This window comes from Peromyscus eremicus, chromosome 4 (assembly GCF_949786415.1).
Source record: "Peromyscus eremicus chromosome 4, PerEre_H2_v1, whole genome shotgun sequence".
Lineage (NCBI taxonomy): Eukaryota > Metazoa > Chordata > Mammalia > Rodentia > Cricetidae > Peromyscus > Peromyscus eremicus.
Genome location: NC_081419.1, coordinates 22,385,034 through 22,401,149, shown reverse-complemented (window position 1 = coordinate 22,401,149; position 16,116 = coordinate 22,385,034). Strand labels below are relative to the sequence as shown.

General features: G+C 41.6%; 1 protein-coding gene and 2 long non-coding RNA genes across 4 annotated transcripts in view; 1 reads left to right on the top strand and 2 right to left on the bottom strand.

Annotated features, from left to right (window-relative positions):
* Positions 1 to 1,355: 1,355 nt before the first annotated feature.
* Positions 1,356 to 2,012, bottom strand: LOC131908049 (uncharacterized). Its single transcript, XR_009378526.1, has 2 exons — positions 1,922 to 2,012; positions 1,356 to 1,517 (listed from the first exon to the last, which is right to left on the bottom strand). It is a non-coding gene; the product is annotated as an uncharacterized LOC131908049 (long non-coding RNA).
* Positions 2,013 to 3,537: 1,525 nt separating this feature from the next.
* LOC131909115 (sperm motility kinase X-like) overlaps positions 3,538 to 16,116 on the bottom strand; it is a 28,002-nt gene continuing 15,423 nt past the window's right edge. The window contains exons 2-3 of the mRNA XM_059260421.1: positions 4,380 to 6,319; positions 3,538 to 3,861 (exon numbers count right to left, since the gene is read on the bottom strand). Of these exons, the coding sequence (XP_059116404.1) occupies positions 3,828 to 3,861; positions 4,380 to 6,286 (1,941 nt within the window). The 5' untranslated portion in view covers positions 6,287 to 6,319 and the 3' untranslated portion in view covers positions 3,538 to 3,827. The remainder of the gene's footprint in view (positions 3,862 to 4,379; positions 6,320 to 16,116) is intronic.
* On the top strand, positions 8,877 to 15,593 carry LOC131909116 (uncharacterized). 2 transcript variants are annotated; one of them, XR_009378773.1, is made up of 3 exons: positions 8,877 to 8,933; positions 9,500 to 9,593; positions 15,481 to 15,593. It is a non-coding gene; the product is annotated as an uncharacterized LOC131909116 (long non-coding RNA). The 2 variants fall into 2 exon arrangements; XR_009378772.1 differs by lacking the exon at positions 8,877 to 8,933 and having other exon boundaries at positions 9,322 to 9,593.

Sequence of the window (16,116 nt, the reverse complement as noted above, 5' to 3'; positions counted from 1 at the left end):
TTGGAAAAGTAGGGAAAACTCTCCAAGAAAGAGACATAGGTTAGAACTTTGTGAATTAAACTCCATTCATCCAGGAGATATGGCCAACCATTGATAAATGAGTTGTCATAAATGTCACCATATGAACTAGTCTGGATATTATCAAATGACAAAAAAAAATTTGCTTTTGTGTGAATTAAACACCCTTGGACATTGTTGGCAGAGCAAACATTGATTCAATCATCATGAGACACAGTGTGGAGATTTCTCAAAGTCTGAAATCATGTCTGCCCTGTGATCCAGTCATCTCAACATTCTGGACATAACAAAGGAAAGGAGGTCAGGATGCCAAAGAGACCTCTGTACTGCCCCATGTACCCAAGACCTGTTCCTGACAACCAGGCTATGGAGTTAACCAGCGTGCAGCAAGGGGTGAACTGATACAGCACAGTACAGGACCCCTCATGAAACCAAAACCAGACCTGCCAGATGGCCCATGCTGTCTGTGTCTCCACAGGAAGAGAAGTGAGCTGCTTTTTGAGTTTCTTCTAGCAGTGATTTGGTTGCAGGGGGCCAGGACTTCTGCCATTTTGGAAACCTCTCAGTCTCTAGTTCACAGGTCCTTGTCCCTTGAAGAAAACTCTGCCCCCTCAACAGGATGTGAATGGCAGGGCAGAAATACAAGTTGAGGAGGGAACCAGGTTATAGGCTACACAAAGGCAATGCCTTGTGATTAGGAGTCAGGGCCCTTGTGAGCATTTCCACACCCAAATATAAGGATTTTTTTTGATGATGCTGAGATAGTACAACTGCAGAGAAAGATGGAAGTATTTCAAAATGAATCAAAACCTAATCCTTTAACAATGTGTCTAGCCTACATCCACATGTCTGTCTAAGAAGAATGTGATTAGGCCTTATAATTCAGGAGGTACAAACCTGTCACCCCAGTACCCAGGATTCTGAACAGGAATATCAGGAATTGTGGGTCAACCTAGGCTACATAGCCAGACCTTGTCTCAGAAAAAGAAAGGGGAGATGGATACTGAGACTGTGGTCAACTTGAGTCCACCTGAAAGACATTATGGTAAGAAAAATTATCCTTAAAAGAGAGAAATACTTCATATGTGGAGCCTAAAACAAAATTCTCCATTAGTGATAATAGCGGGATGGAGAGATGTTTCCAGGATGCAGACTAGGCAGTATGTAGGAGGAAGAGGGCAGAGATCTAATGCACAGAATGAAGACCAAAGTACATCATGGAGAATGAGGGTTGCTCTCACCACAGGGAGAAAGGGTGCATTCAGAAGACAGACATGATGACCAATTCACTATCAGAATGTTTATATAGATATAAATCAGGACACCAGAGCATGTGGTTCAAATATACTAAGGAATTTATTGTAGCCAGAAAACAGTCTCTTTATTCAGATATTTGTGCCGTATATCTTTTTGTCTGGTGCCTGTCTTTCTTGGTAACACTTCTGCAGAGCAATCTTATGCCCAGCTCTCTGAGCATATCCTCGATGGCTGATCTTCACCTGGATACACAAGGCATAAAGTCATCAGTTACTCAGATCTCACTATCTAGGACTTTTTCTTAGGCACTGTCTTCATGGTTCAGTTCTCTAGGTATTGGTTGATGTCACTCTCTAAAAGGGGACCCACTCTAAAAAGCCCTCAAATTACTGTCAGTGTTCTCTATGTCTGTCCCTTGCAGCCAGCAGTATTTCTGATGGAGAAGTGGTGTCCCTGCCTAGGTGACCAAGGGAACAGTAACAACAGCTGACTCCATAGAGTAGATGGAGGGGACTTGAGCAGCACCTCACCCTCACATGGCTCCTGCCAGGACAGAGAGGCATTGCCCTCAGTGAGTTAAGTGTCTGAGTTGCCTCAGACACTGTTCCACCAAAACAAGGAGTTAGTACAAGGGCCTGGGTGCTACCTGGATCAGTAGACATTTTCCCTTGTTCCTCTTAGTCCATCTGCTTGTAAGTCTCTGGCCCAACTTCTCTGTCAATCAGAAGAAACCTCTTCCGTCAAGGAGACCTGAAAACAAGGCATTTGGGTAAGATTACCAAATGTTCAGTTGTCCATCATCCTGTAACCAATCACATCTTCCCCATGGCCTGAGCAGAGGAGCATCACCTGTGTGTCCCTCTTCCATCCAGTGTGTTAGGGCTTGAGTGGCATCTCCTGCTCTAAGCACCATCCAGTTGAAAATGTCCCTTGCTGAGTGTAGTCCCAGGAGTCTCCTTGGTAGCCCCAGCATAGGGTCACACAAGCAGCAAAGGCACCAGTCTTTCCCAGCCTGCTGCCTGGGGACACAAAGCTTCAGTAACAGCAATGTCCCTACAGGATATCAGATTAAAACAGCTGGGATCTTTGTGTTGAAAATAATATCTTGGGCTATACTAAAGTGTGGTTTTGGTTGTCCTACAGTGTGGGCCTAAGTAGGGGTGTGAATCTGACCCTTAAATCCCTTTAAGTGTCTCTGAGTTATCTTAGGAGGTAGGAATATGGCAGGAGACCATGAGCCACCCAGAGGAACACCTTCACTGTCAGGCCGGGGATTGCCATTGTTTTTCCATCAACAGATTCTATCCATGATCATGCTTGGAACCAGCTCCATCTCTGAATTCAACTGTCAAACACTCCAGACTTCACCTTGCTTCTACTCAAAGCACAGCTGGTGGGCCTTACCTTGCACACGACTGGATGCCCTGGGGCAAAATGTGCACCGTGGCATGTGCTGGCTTCACATGGCTCCTGCGAAGCAGTAGAGCAGGGTGGTAAGTGATTGCATTAAGGGTGGAGACAGGAACAAGCTGAGTTAGAGGAATTTGAGGCATTTCCAGGAGGGATATCACATGAAATATGAAATTATCTTGCTTGAATGGGAGTCCTCTCCAGTTCAAGCAAACTTCACTAGTGTCAACTGTGCACGAGGTACATTGGGAGAAATGTGTGTGTGTGTGTGTGTGTGTGTGTGTGTGTGTGTGTGTGTGTGTATGTGTCTGTCTGTCTGTCTGTCTGTCTGTCTGTCTGTTCAGATACAGAGTACAGAAGAGTGCATCCATATGACTCAGGTTGCAAAGCAACAAGCAGTTCAGCAGTAATAGTGCTGGGGTGAGTTATGAAGGTGTCTGGATCTGGTGGGGACAGGAAGTAAGCTGTCTAGTAGTACAGGATGGTGCTGAGAGCCGCACCATAACTAATAGACTCACCTGTTCTCACACACTCTACCTTCCCAAATGAGCACAAGATGGACACTCCCTGCAAACTCGTTCCTCTGTATCTGGCTCCAACCTGGTCAGCAATATTCATCTTGAACACATAACAAACTGGGCAGGCCCTCTGGGGTCCTCCTCTGCTTCCAGTACCGCTGTCTCTTCTAATGGCTCATGGTACACCTGGCGACAGGTAGCTGGACTGAAGATCTCACTGTGTGTGGAAGGTCCTCTGAGGCCTGTTTTCCTAGAGATCACAGCACTCTGTGGATCCTTGTTTAAAGGACTTCTGGTCCCACAGAGTGTTTCACTTTATTGGCACAATTGTGGCACCACCAGCCATCATGAACCTACCTACAAGGGAGAGTCAGGAGGATCATGAGTCTGTCAGACCTGCCTCCCAGAATCCTTTCTCAGTCCTCAGGGTCCAGGTGAGGTGAGAAGGGTGTGCCATGCCCCTTCCTCCCCAGTCATCATCTGCAGACACAGGAACACTTTGCTCCTAGTTTCAGCCTGTGATATGAACACAGCTTCCCATGGTACACAGCCATCTGAACTTCCTACCTGGCTCTCTCCAGCGGCCCTGTGCATCCTCAGCATGCTGCTCTTCACTCTCTGGTTTCAGCTTCCGGGGAGCACAGTGCCTCCAACAGCACTTGAAACAGACACAAGAAAGGGGCCTCTTAGGAGAATATGCAGGTCTTCTGCTTGGCTGTGCTGGCCCTGCGCAGTGCTGGGCCCTCAGTCTGATTCCTCCTGAGTGCCTGCCCCATTGCTCTCTTCACCAACCCTTCTCCTCATCCATGCCCAGCCTCGGGCCACTATCCTCTGCTGTCTATCTACATCTAGGTCAAGTTTCTCAGGAAGGATACTGTGGGCTTTGCTTTCTGGTGTGATAATATAGTATCACCTATTCCTATAATCTGTTTATTTAAAAGCATATCATTTAGTCCAGGAAACAGCTTAGTGAGTAAAGGCACTTGACCCCAAGCCTGGGGACCTTAATTCATTCCCTAGGACCCACATGGTGTAAAGACAGAACTGACTCCTGCAAGTTAACTTCCACACACATATAGTAAATAAATATTTTTTCTTTAAAGAAAAGATCATTAAAAAAAAAAAAAAAAAAAAAGAGGCCTAGATACAAAAGTGCATTGGAGCCTCTCCACCTACCTGTTACCTTGGCTCCCTCCATGGTCCTCTAAGGTCACAGGCAGGATTTTGTTGCAGCCTAGGCGCTCCCTCTTTTCTGTTGGTATGCAGCAGCATAAACTTCTCAGGCCTTTTATAATCCTGCTCTGTAGGCTCTTCCAAGCCCGCTTTCTAAAGGGGGCTCTGGGTGCAGTCTGTCTCCGGCCACTGAGGTGTCCCTGAGGTATTTCTGGGGAGGATGGGCTGAGGTCTTTTTCTCGTACAATGAGACCCTCATCCTGGGCCTCTTTGCTGGAGAATGCGGGTGATCTATCTTGTGAGGTCATGTTGTTCTTTGAACCTGCTGTAGCCACACTGTGGGGCTGTCCTCTGAGGTCCTCCTGAGGTGAGGTTTGTGGGAGAGATGAGCCAATAATTTCACCTGCTGTGTTGACGTCTTTGCACTGAACTTCCTTTATTGGGGTGTGATGAGATAAAACATCCTGTGAGGACGCCTTGCTCTTTGATTTGTTAGGGTCAGCTTTGGACACATTCAGGGATAACTCGCTGGAATAAGTTTCCAGTGCTGAAGACACTCTGGTACATATTTCATCGGAGATTTCATCGGAGGTGTTAATAGTGCTCTCTGAATCCCCCCAGGTGCTGTTCATGAAATTAGCCTCATGTACCCACTGGGGGCAGATTCTATAAATGGGGGCTGTTTTCTTGTCAGGGCAGTTCACGGTGGGAGGCATACTGTACCTCGTTCTCCCCTTTTTGTCATTCTCGGGACTCTCAGGTAGAGTAGGCAAAATGGAAGAAGTGGGAAGGATAGGGACACTAGATCCCCTCTTTATAGTCACTTTAGGTATTGTGGGAAGGCCTGTAAGGTTCAAGGTTCCAGCAGACTGCTTGGGCTGAAGATTTTTTATAATGTCTTCCCAGGGTAACTGCTGCCTAAGAATCAAGTAGGTGGCCATCACTTGATCAAACTTCTTCTCCCGTAAAGCTTCCATTATCTCTCCTTGCTTATAACCCATGACGCCCATGATGACCATCACAGTGGGGTCTGGGTAGCTGTCCTCATCGTTCTCTCTAATGGGATTAGGAGAACCTTCATTGCCATGCTTCAGCCATTGAAAGCCCACAACATCATCTATTCTTGGTCTTTGTCTAGGATTTACAGTTAACAACTTAGCAATAACATCCCAAAGCTCTGGCGACAGCTTGAATTCAACAGAGTACTTTCCTGCCAAGATTTTGTCCTTTAGTACCCCAAAAGTAACTCCCTTGAAAGGGAGGCACCCTGTCGACATAAAGTAGAGTACAACCCCCAAACTCCAGATGTCGGTTGCTCGGCCATTGTAGTCTCCACCTTCAAAGAGTTCTGGGGCGCAATAAGGAAGGGTCCCACAGAAATATGCTAGCTTCTGCCCCATGGTAAGTGTGGTGCCCAGCCCAAAATCACTGAGTTTTATATTTCCTTTGCCGTCCACTAAAATATTTTCAGGCTTTAGATCCCTGTGAGCAATCCCTTTCCTGTGACAATACTGGAGGGCACATACCATCTGTTTAAATACCTTACGGGACTCCTCCTCCTGTAGGTAGCCAAACTCCACAATCCTGGCCATCAGCTCTCCGCCTATGGCATGTTCCATAACCATGTAAGTGTTATTTGTGGTGTCGATTATGTGCAGAAGTTTAATGATATTGGGATGGTCTAGAGATTTCATTATTTCAATTTCTGATTTGATGAAGCTGTTCTTTGTGCCTTTTGGAAGAACTTTTACTGCTACCTTTGTCTGGGTGAGTAGATGGCTAGCCAATTTTACTTCTCCAAATGCTCCCCGGCCAAGGGTCTTTAGGATTTCATAGTGCTTTGTTAAAGCCTCTTCATCAAAGGAGTTGTATTGTAGGGTGTTGCCTTGAGCCATTTCCCACTTCTTCATCTTTGTTGATATAAATGCTCGTACCAACACCAACTAGTGATGCAAGATAAAAATTAATTAAAAGCGGGTCTAGGAGAAACATTTATAGCTATAAATTCCTGCAGTTAAAAAAAAGATGGATGTCCAAAATAACCTAATGATGCATGTCATGGTATAAGAAAACAAGAACAAGCCAACCCCAAGAGAAATAGAAGAAATGCTCAAGTCCAGAGCAGAAATTGATGCAATGGAAATTAAAATAATACAAGGACCAATGTAACAAAGACTTGATTATTTTAAGAATAAATATAACTGATATGATCTTAACCAAAATAGCTAATAGAAAAATTGAAGATACAATTTAACAATATTAGAGACAAAATAAGAAACTAATAGAAAAATTTAAGATGCAAGTTAATAATATGGAAACAAAATATCATGGTATTACCAGAGATACAACTGAAATCCAGACATCTAGACAATCACTAGGGAATGTTTCTAAATTGTTCCAGTGAATTGGAAAAATCTAGAAGAAACTTCTAAACACACAATAGCTACTAAAACTCAACTGAGAAGATATAAAACACCTAAACTGAAAGACTGTCAGAGTCAGAGGCAGTGGATGACAATACAAACTGTATTCTGGACAAAGCAGGGCAGTTGCCCATCTGAATTTACAGCCTTGTGACCTGCTTAAGCTCACTCCAGACAAAAGTCTCAGCACAAAGAGGGGAGGTTGGACAAGAAGTCACATTCCTGATGAGCTATTGACAACTAATAGATTTCAGGAGAGGGAGAACACATTTTAAGGGTGTGGCTCATGGTAGGTGGGATGACCATGCTTCACTGGAAGGCCATATATCCAAGAGTATAAGGACAACAGAAACTGTACTCGATGCCCGAAAACAAAACAAAAAGTCAAACATGGGTGGTGGGAAAGGGAGTATAGGAGATCTGGGAGGAACTGGAGGAAGGGATAAACATGACCAAAATATACTGTACAAAATTTTCAGAAAAACCCTTTAAAAAAATCAAAATAGCAATTTAAAATAATCACTTGACAAACAAAAAGTCCAGGACCAGACAAACTCATTGGTGATTTCTATCAGACCTTTAAAGAAGAATTCACACCTGTCGTGATGTTTTGTTTGTGATCTAAAAAATAAAGCTTGCTTGAAGATCAGAGTGTGGAGCTAAGCCACTAGCTAGCCATAGAGGCCAGGTGTTGATGGCTCACACTTTTAATCCCAGCACTTGAGAGGCAGAGGCAGATGGATCTCTGGGAGTTAAAGGCCACCCTGGGCTACATGAGATTAATCCAGTCTAAAAGAAAAACAGAGCCAGTTGGTGACGGCTCACACCTTTATTCCCAGCACTAGGAATGTAGAGACAGGAAGGGATATGGCTGGGCAGAGAAAGGAATATAAGGTGGGAGGAGACAGTAGCTCATTGTATTCAGTCTGAGAATTCCTGGAGACAGACTCTTGTACACTTTCATTCTGAGGATGGCTAGAGGTAAGAAGTCTCTCTAGTGGCTGCCTTCTTTGTCTTAATGATCTCCAGGAAAGCTTTGTTAGAGCATACATAAAATATCACCAAGATACCAATGCTTCTCAGATGACTGCATGAAATTAAAAGGGGAAGGATGCTTCTAGACTCATCCTAGGAGCCTGTATTACTCAGGTACCAAAACCAGGTGGATACAGTAACAAGAGAAAGGTATAATTACCGTCCTTGGTGAACACAGATGCAACAATCCCTAGAGTATTTAATACTTCACACAAACTTCAACAGCACTTAAAAGGACCATACTTGATGATGAAGATGGGTTCACCCAGTCATGTAAGGGCTGCAACATATGCCAACTGATTAGCAATGTTGTGCAGAAACAGAAGGGCAAGAATCATATACTCAGCTGAAAAGAGTGAAATTGTCATTTTTCAGGGAAAACGCTTGGACCTAAAAATCATGATGTTGTGTATAACAGGCCAGTCCCACAAAGACATTTTTTTCAAATCTTGGATGTCAGGTTGGGGAGCGGACCTGATAGTAAAAGAGAATATTAGGGATGTGAAGGGGAAAGAGGAGGGGGTAAGTATATAAAGTAGGTGAATATTATCAAACATTATGTGCATATAGAGAAATGTTACAGTGAATTTTTTTAAATTTTTATGCTTAATATTTACTAACAAAAACTTTAAAAAGTAAAAAGAGACAACAAAAAAGACAAATGGAGGATAGTTAACAAAGAAAATTTGAAATATGTAAAAATTAACATCTAAAACCAGAAACATAAATTACAAAAAATAAAATGAAAACCAATACCCCCAAAGCATAACCAGCAAAGTGAGAGAAAAACTCACTCTGTCAAGTACAGCAACTCACTAGCATCCAAGTCCAAAACTTTACCGATATCCAGGTCCAAAACTTTCGCCAACATCCAAGTCCCACAGATCACTACCCAATAGCTCTCTGTACTAGAAGGACAAAACCCAGGCCTAGGCAGTGTGTTATATGCACAGGTGTCAGTCATTCCTCACAGTGGCTCCTTGTGAGGTCAGAGCAAGACATGGACCAATGAGGGATGGGCACACTCCTGTCAAAGGACTGTGTTAGCTACTCTGCAGTCACTGCTACCAAGTGCCCCACAGAAAGTAACATAAGGAAGGTTTGTTTGGGCTCACATTCTGTGAGAACAGGGAAATCATGGTGGCAAGAGTAGTTGGTGTTATCATGTGGCTGCTTACACTGTACTGGTGGTCACTCCACCTCCAATACCAGGCTAACAAACTGCTTCCTGGAGCTAGACCCCACCTGCTAAAGCTAGACCACAACTTCCCAAGACAGCATTACCTGCTGGAGAGCACGAGTTCAAACACAAAAATGTCTACATGGGACATTGCACAAGCAAACCCTAGGAAGGACTGGTTCCACTTTAGCAGTAGTAACAACAGAAATGTTAACAGTGAAAACATGGGCCCCTAAAGCTCTGTGTTTTATTGGGTAGATATGTTAAGATTATGATATTTGGGATGCATGAGGTGCATTTTGGGATATATGAGGGCTGCTTTCTTGTTCTAACATGGAAGTTTGTTATATGTTCTCACATGATCCTGGGAAGGACTGTACTCTCTTTCAGGCCCTGTTCTATAGGTGACACATTCTGTCATGATGGTGAACCTCCTGGGTTGGTACTTCCAAAGGCCCCAACTCTCAATATTATCATTGCTTTAGAAATGAAAATCCAACATGGATTTGGAGGGACACGTGTTCTAACATGATAACCCACAAACTAGAGCTGGTCATCAGTAGACGTGACCTGCCTGAGGTGAGTCATTACACTTCTCCTGACAGACATCCGGCAGGATCTCAAAGCCAAACTAGAAATTCCTTATGTAAGGTCTGAGGACCTGCCCATTATTAAAGTTGTCATGTTGAGATGAGAGCCAGAGGAGTAGGGTAAAATATTTGCCTGGCCAGATTGATATGAAAGTTTTAATGAATAATAGGCACTTTAGGCAGACACACAGCAGGTGAATTCTGAGAGAGTCCCTTGCATTACAGTGAATGGGGTCCATTTTTACAGCAATTAAGAAATTTTATCTGGCCGGGCGGTGGTGGCGCACGCCTTTAATCCCAGCACTCGGGAGGCAGAGGCAGGCGGATCTCTGTGAGTTCGAGGCCAGCCTAGGCTACCAAGTGAGTCCCAGGAAAGGCGCAAAGCTACACAGAGAAACCCTGTCTTGAAAAACAAAAACAAAAACAAAAAAAAAAGAAAGAAATTTTATCTGACCTTATCTCTTGGGCCATTTGTGTGGCCTCTTATTTGAATAGTTAAGAGGACAGACCACTATGTTTTATAACATCATTGTCTTCCTTTTCTGAAACTGACCATTTGGAGTGAGGCAGCGGGGGCTATTGAGTTAGGTTCTAACTGCCTATTAAAGCATCACAAACAGTATCAGATCCTGCCATTTATGTCAATGTGGGTAATATGAGAAAGTAAAATGCTGAGCAAAGGATGCCACAAAAGGGGAAATATTGCATAGAGGGACCTAAAGCAAGGTTGCCCACTCTCTCCATAACTATTCAATATAGTACTTGAAGTTCTAGCTAAAGCAATAAGATAACAAAAGGAGATTAAGGGGATACAAATTGGGAAGGAAGAAGTCAAACTTTCACTATTTGCAGATGATATGATAGTCTATATAAGTGACCCCAAATATTCCACCACGGAACTCCTACAGCTGATACACACTTTCAGTAATGTGGTAGGATACAAGATTAACTAAAAAAAAAAAAAAGTACCCCTCCAACATACAAATGATAAATAGGCTGAGAAAGAAATTAGAGAAACATCATCCTTTTCAATAGCCACAAATAATATAAAATATCTTGGGGTAACTCTAACCAAACAAGTGAAAGACCTGCATGACAAGAACTTAAAATCTCTGAAGAAAGAAACTGAATAAGATATCAGAAAATGGAAAGATCTCCCATATTCATGGACAGATGGGATCAACATATTAAAAATGGCAATCCTACTGAAAGCAATCTACAGATTCAGTGCAATCCCAATCAAAATCCTGATGCAGTTCTTCATAGACCTTGAAAGAACAATACTCAACATCATATGGAAAAACAAAAAAACCCAGGGTAGCCAAAACAATCTTTTACAATGAAGAAACTTCCAGAGGCATCACCATCCCTGACTTCAAGCTCTACTGTAGAGCTATAATAATAAAAACAGCTTGGTATTGGCATAAAAACAGACACATTGATCAATAGAATCAAATTGAAGACACTAATGTTAAACCACACACCTATGAACACCTAATTTTTGACAAAGAAGTCAAATTTATCCAATGGAAAAAAGAAAGCATCTTCAACACATGGTACTGGCATAACTGAATATCTACATGTAGAAGAATGCAAATAGATCCATATCACCATGAACAAAACTCAAGTCCAAATGGATCAAAGACCTCAACATAAATCCAGTTACACTGAATATCATAGAAGAGAAAGTGGGAAATAGCCTTGAATGCATTGACACAGGAGACCACTTCTTAAATATGACACCAGTAGCATAGACACTGAGAGCAACAATTAATAAACGGGACCTCTTGACACTGAGAAACTTCTGTAAGGCAAAGGACATTGTCAATAAGATAAAAAGGCAGCTTACAGAATGGTAAAAGATATTTATCAACCCCACATCAGATAGAGGGCTGATCTCTAAAATATGTATAGAACTCAAGAAACTAAATCGCAACATATCAAATAATACAATTAAAAAATGGGCTACAGAGCTAAACAGAGAATTCTCAATAGACAAATCTCAAATGGCTGAAAGACATTTAAGGAACTATTCAACATCCTTAACAATCAGAGAAACACAAATCAAAATGACTCTGAGATACCATCTTATGCCTGTCAGAATGGCTAAGCTAAAAAATACAGAAGACAGCTTATGTTGGAGAAGATGTGGAGAAAGGGGAACACTCCTCCACTGCTGGTGGGAATACAATCTTGTACGGCTACTCTGGAAATCAGTGTGGCAGTATCTCAGAAAAGTGGGAATCCACCTTCCTCAAGACCTAGCAATACCACTTCTGGGCGTATACCCAAAAGTTTCCCAACCATGCCAAGAGGACATTTACTCAACTATGTTCATAGCAGCATTATTCATAACAGCCAGAACCTGGAAACAACCTAGATGTGCTTCCACAGAAGAATGGATAAAAAAAATGTAGTACATTTGCACAATGGAGTATTATGCAGCAGTAAAAATAAATGTCATTATGAAATTTGTAGGCAAGTGGATGGAACTAGAAAAAAATCATCCTGAACGAGGTAACCCTGACCCAGAAAGACAAACATGGTATGTACTCACTCATAAGTGAATGTTGGAAGCAAAGCAATTGATAACCAGCCTACAATCCACAACCCCAGAGAGGCTAGGTAAAGAGGACACTAAGAGAGACAGATATAGATTGCCTCAGGAAGGAAAAAGGGTTAAGATCTCGTGGGCAAACTGAGAATAGGGGAATAGAGGGGAGGGTATAGGAGGGGATGGGAGGTGGGAACATGGAGCCAAGACAGGGAGGGAGAGCAATTAAAGAGATACCTTGACAGAGAGTACCATTAAGGGGATTGGGAGAAATTTGCAGCTAGGGAAAACCCTGGGAAGTCATAGATTGTCCCCATTTAAGACTCATAGCAATGGTGGAGAGGGTTCTTGAACTAAGCTTTCCCTCCACTCAGATTGGTATCTACCCTAATTGTCGTTATAGGACCTACATCCAGTAACTGATGGAAGCAGAAGCAGAGACCCATAGCCAAGCACTTGACCAACCAAGATCCTGGAGTTTAGTTGAAGAGAGGGAGGAAGGATTATAAGATTATAAGAGCGGGGGGGGGGGGGCAGTCAGAATCATGATGAGAAAACCCACAGAAATTGCTGACCCAAGCTAATGGGAGCCCAAAGCCTCTAGATCGACAGTTGGGGAACCTGCCTGGGATGGAAGTAGGCCCTCCGAATGTGGCTGAAAATTGTGTGGCTTGATGTGGATGTGTTTGTTGGTCCCCTGGCAATGGGACCATGACTTATCCCAAGTACACAAACTTGGATTTTAGACCCAATTCCCTTGATATAATGCCTTACTTGGCCTTGATGCAGGAGGGAGGGTCTAGGTCTAGCCCCAACATGGTATAACAGCCTGTGTTGACTACCTATGGGAGGCCTTACTCTCTATGAGGAAAGGATGGGAGTAGATAGGGGGAGCGAGAAAAGAAGAGGGAGGGGGACAGGTTGGTATGTAAAAGGAAAGAAAAGCTTTTTTTTAAATAAAAAATTATAAAAATAAAAAAAAGAATCTCCAAACAACCCAGGATGTTGCCAAGACTACAGGTTGCTCTCCACAAACTTATGGCAAGGCCACATTGGTGAAGATATCACCTACACAACTCACTGACCATGGAGGAGTCAACATACATAGAACCTCAACCCCTATGTGCAGGAGTCTTTGGTACAGAAAGATACTCTCCACAATACTAAGGAGAAATGAAACAATTAACACAACCACAAAACCTTTGACTTACTAATGTCCTACCTGCAAGATATGCTAGGGCAATGGTGGGGCACAGCTTGTCAAGTAACCAACCAGTATCTGATTTGACTTAAGGCCTCCTCTACTAGAAGGAAACTGTACCCAACACTGCTTAGATGACTGAGAACCTTAGACAAGATTGTCCAAGGACCTAGAGTAAAACCAAATACCTCTTCTCTAAATAATAAAAACGTAGCAATAAAGTGATTCCTAATGACATTCTGCTATACTTATATATTAGTGCCTTGCTCAGTCATCATAAGAGAAGCTTCCTTCTGTAGCTGATGAGAACAAATACAGAGACCCACAACCAAGCATTATGTAGAGAAAGGAGATCCTGAAACTCTCATCCCTAAAAGGGAAGCCTCCATCAGATCCCTCTCCTCAGATCTCAGGGAACTCCTCTGAAGAAGAGGCAGAAAGAGTGTAAAATGCATTGGGTACAGAGGGCACCAAGAAAACAAAATAATTAAAGCAAATATGAACTCATGGAGACAGAGACAGCAACCAGGGTGCCCGCATAGATCTGTACCAGACAGGGTCCCATAATTGAAAGGAGAAATGGGCACAAGCTTCCATCCCTAACCCAGAAGGTGTCTGCAGTTGATAACATCTTTCAAATGAAAATTTAGTTTTCTCCAAGGGAATTTCACTAGAAAAGCAAAGTACTCTTAAGAGTAGGCTGCTTTCCCCAGAAGTAGGTGGCCAATAAAAAACAAAATCTGTGGTATCTTTGGAAGTTCCTTGTGTCATTATGTCATGTCATGGATTTTCTTTTTCTTTTTTAATTATCTTATTATTCTTTAATTTTGATTTATTTGTATATTTTTTCTACAGGTCTTTTGTGTATATATTATGGCCTCTTGCTTATTGTTTTTATGGGGTTCCTGAATATGCCATAGATTGGGTCTCTGATTCTTATATATTTCCTTAAGCAATTTTCTTTCTGTTTGTTTTATCATAATCTGATGTGTTACATTTTATCTTATTTTATCTTGTTATTTAAAAATAAATTGAATTCCACACAGGACTGAGGATATAGTTCAGTGGTAAGGTATTTACCTACTGTGTGGCTCTTGGTTTGATCTCTATTAGCACACCCATAATTATATCTAAAGTTAATTAATCAACTAATTAAAATAAAAACTCCAAGGAAACTTAAAAAATGAATTTGTTTCATTGATTTGTATTGTAATATTAGGAACAAACTAAAAAGGGTATAAAAGTTTCCAAAGATTATATTAGCAGTGTTTGAGAAGGAGAGCACCAGCAGAGAGTCCTTTGTATTGGTCATAATCATTCCCAGGAGGGTAATCCTTCTGCAGTGTCCACTGCATCATGGCAGCAAGTCAAGCCTGGCTCAAAAGACATTTCTTAAACCTCTTCAAATTAGAGAACCTTTCCCACTAAATTGTAATTTAGATATTTTTCCAGTAAATTATTGGAAAATTTACACTCATACAAAGTGAAATAAATTTACACTCATACAAACAAAATAAATTTAATCTAATTCTATAAGAACACAATGTTTCTATTCTAAGTTGCTACAAATAAAGAGATCCTTGTTAGGTAGTGAAGTAATATGATTTATTAAGAAAATTAATTTTAGAAACATGCGAGCAGTATTTAAATTGTATGCCAAGATTCCTTATATATAAGACCACTTCCCATTTTCATGAAGTGCTCATTTTTTGCTGTTATTGTTTCTGTTGGGGCTGTCTTTCTCTTCCCTGGCCTTCTTGCTTCTTCAATCAGAGATCATTAATACTATTGCTTTCCTAGATATGTCTGCCTTGCTTTCAATGACTCTTTAGAAAATGCTAACTCCAAAAATGTATTTTTGTTAATTTTATTTTTTTTCTTTTTCTGATGTAGATCAAAGCAAACTTTGTACATACAAGACAAATGCTGTGCTATTGAGATATGACCCAGCCTTGTATTTTATTTCTTAAACAGAAATGCCTTAAATTGTCTTACTTTGAAGAAAGGGACAGTAATTGACAATTTAGTAGTTTTACAGTAACTCAAACTGAACATTAATTGCATCTCTCATGCATCTCAATGCCTGTCATTAATACTTACATTTATTCTCCTTCTTCTAAGGGATGAAGAGAAAGTGAAGATGAAAGACATGAATGTTTCACCTCAGAAAATAGCACATTATCCCAAGAATTAATAATACACTTAGCAATTAAAAACAATGTTGTGAGAAATCAGGGCTAGCTTCTACTGAGCTGAATTTACGGTCATAGCCTTCTACTTTTATATCAGCTAGGACACTGAGACAGTCTATGTGTGCAGACATTAGGGATATGTTTCGGAGAGACAGGAATCATGTCTGAAAATATTTTTGCTTCAAAGTATAGTTATTTGACTTCATTTATTTCAAATATATGACCAAATAGGTAAGGTAAATATGGGGTGAGGATAATTGCATTCCAGCATCTGATTTATCCAAGGCTTAATTAGTATCTTCTTAATTCATTATTGTTGTTGGCATCTTCAGAAATTTCCCTTTGAATCCCCATTATCTGTCTGATACTTGTAGAAATTTGCATTCTATAGGGGGGAAGTGTGTAATTCATAAGCCTCATGTACTTATAGGCAGCCAAATGCAAGGGCTACAGATGTTCAGTCCCATTGGTCTGGTTGGCTGGACTCGGGGTTTCCAATGCTGATTGGATTGTAGTCTCCAAGAGGACTGGAAGTGTGGGCAGCTTTGAAGATGAGGAAAGCAGG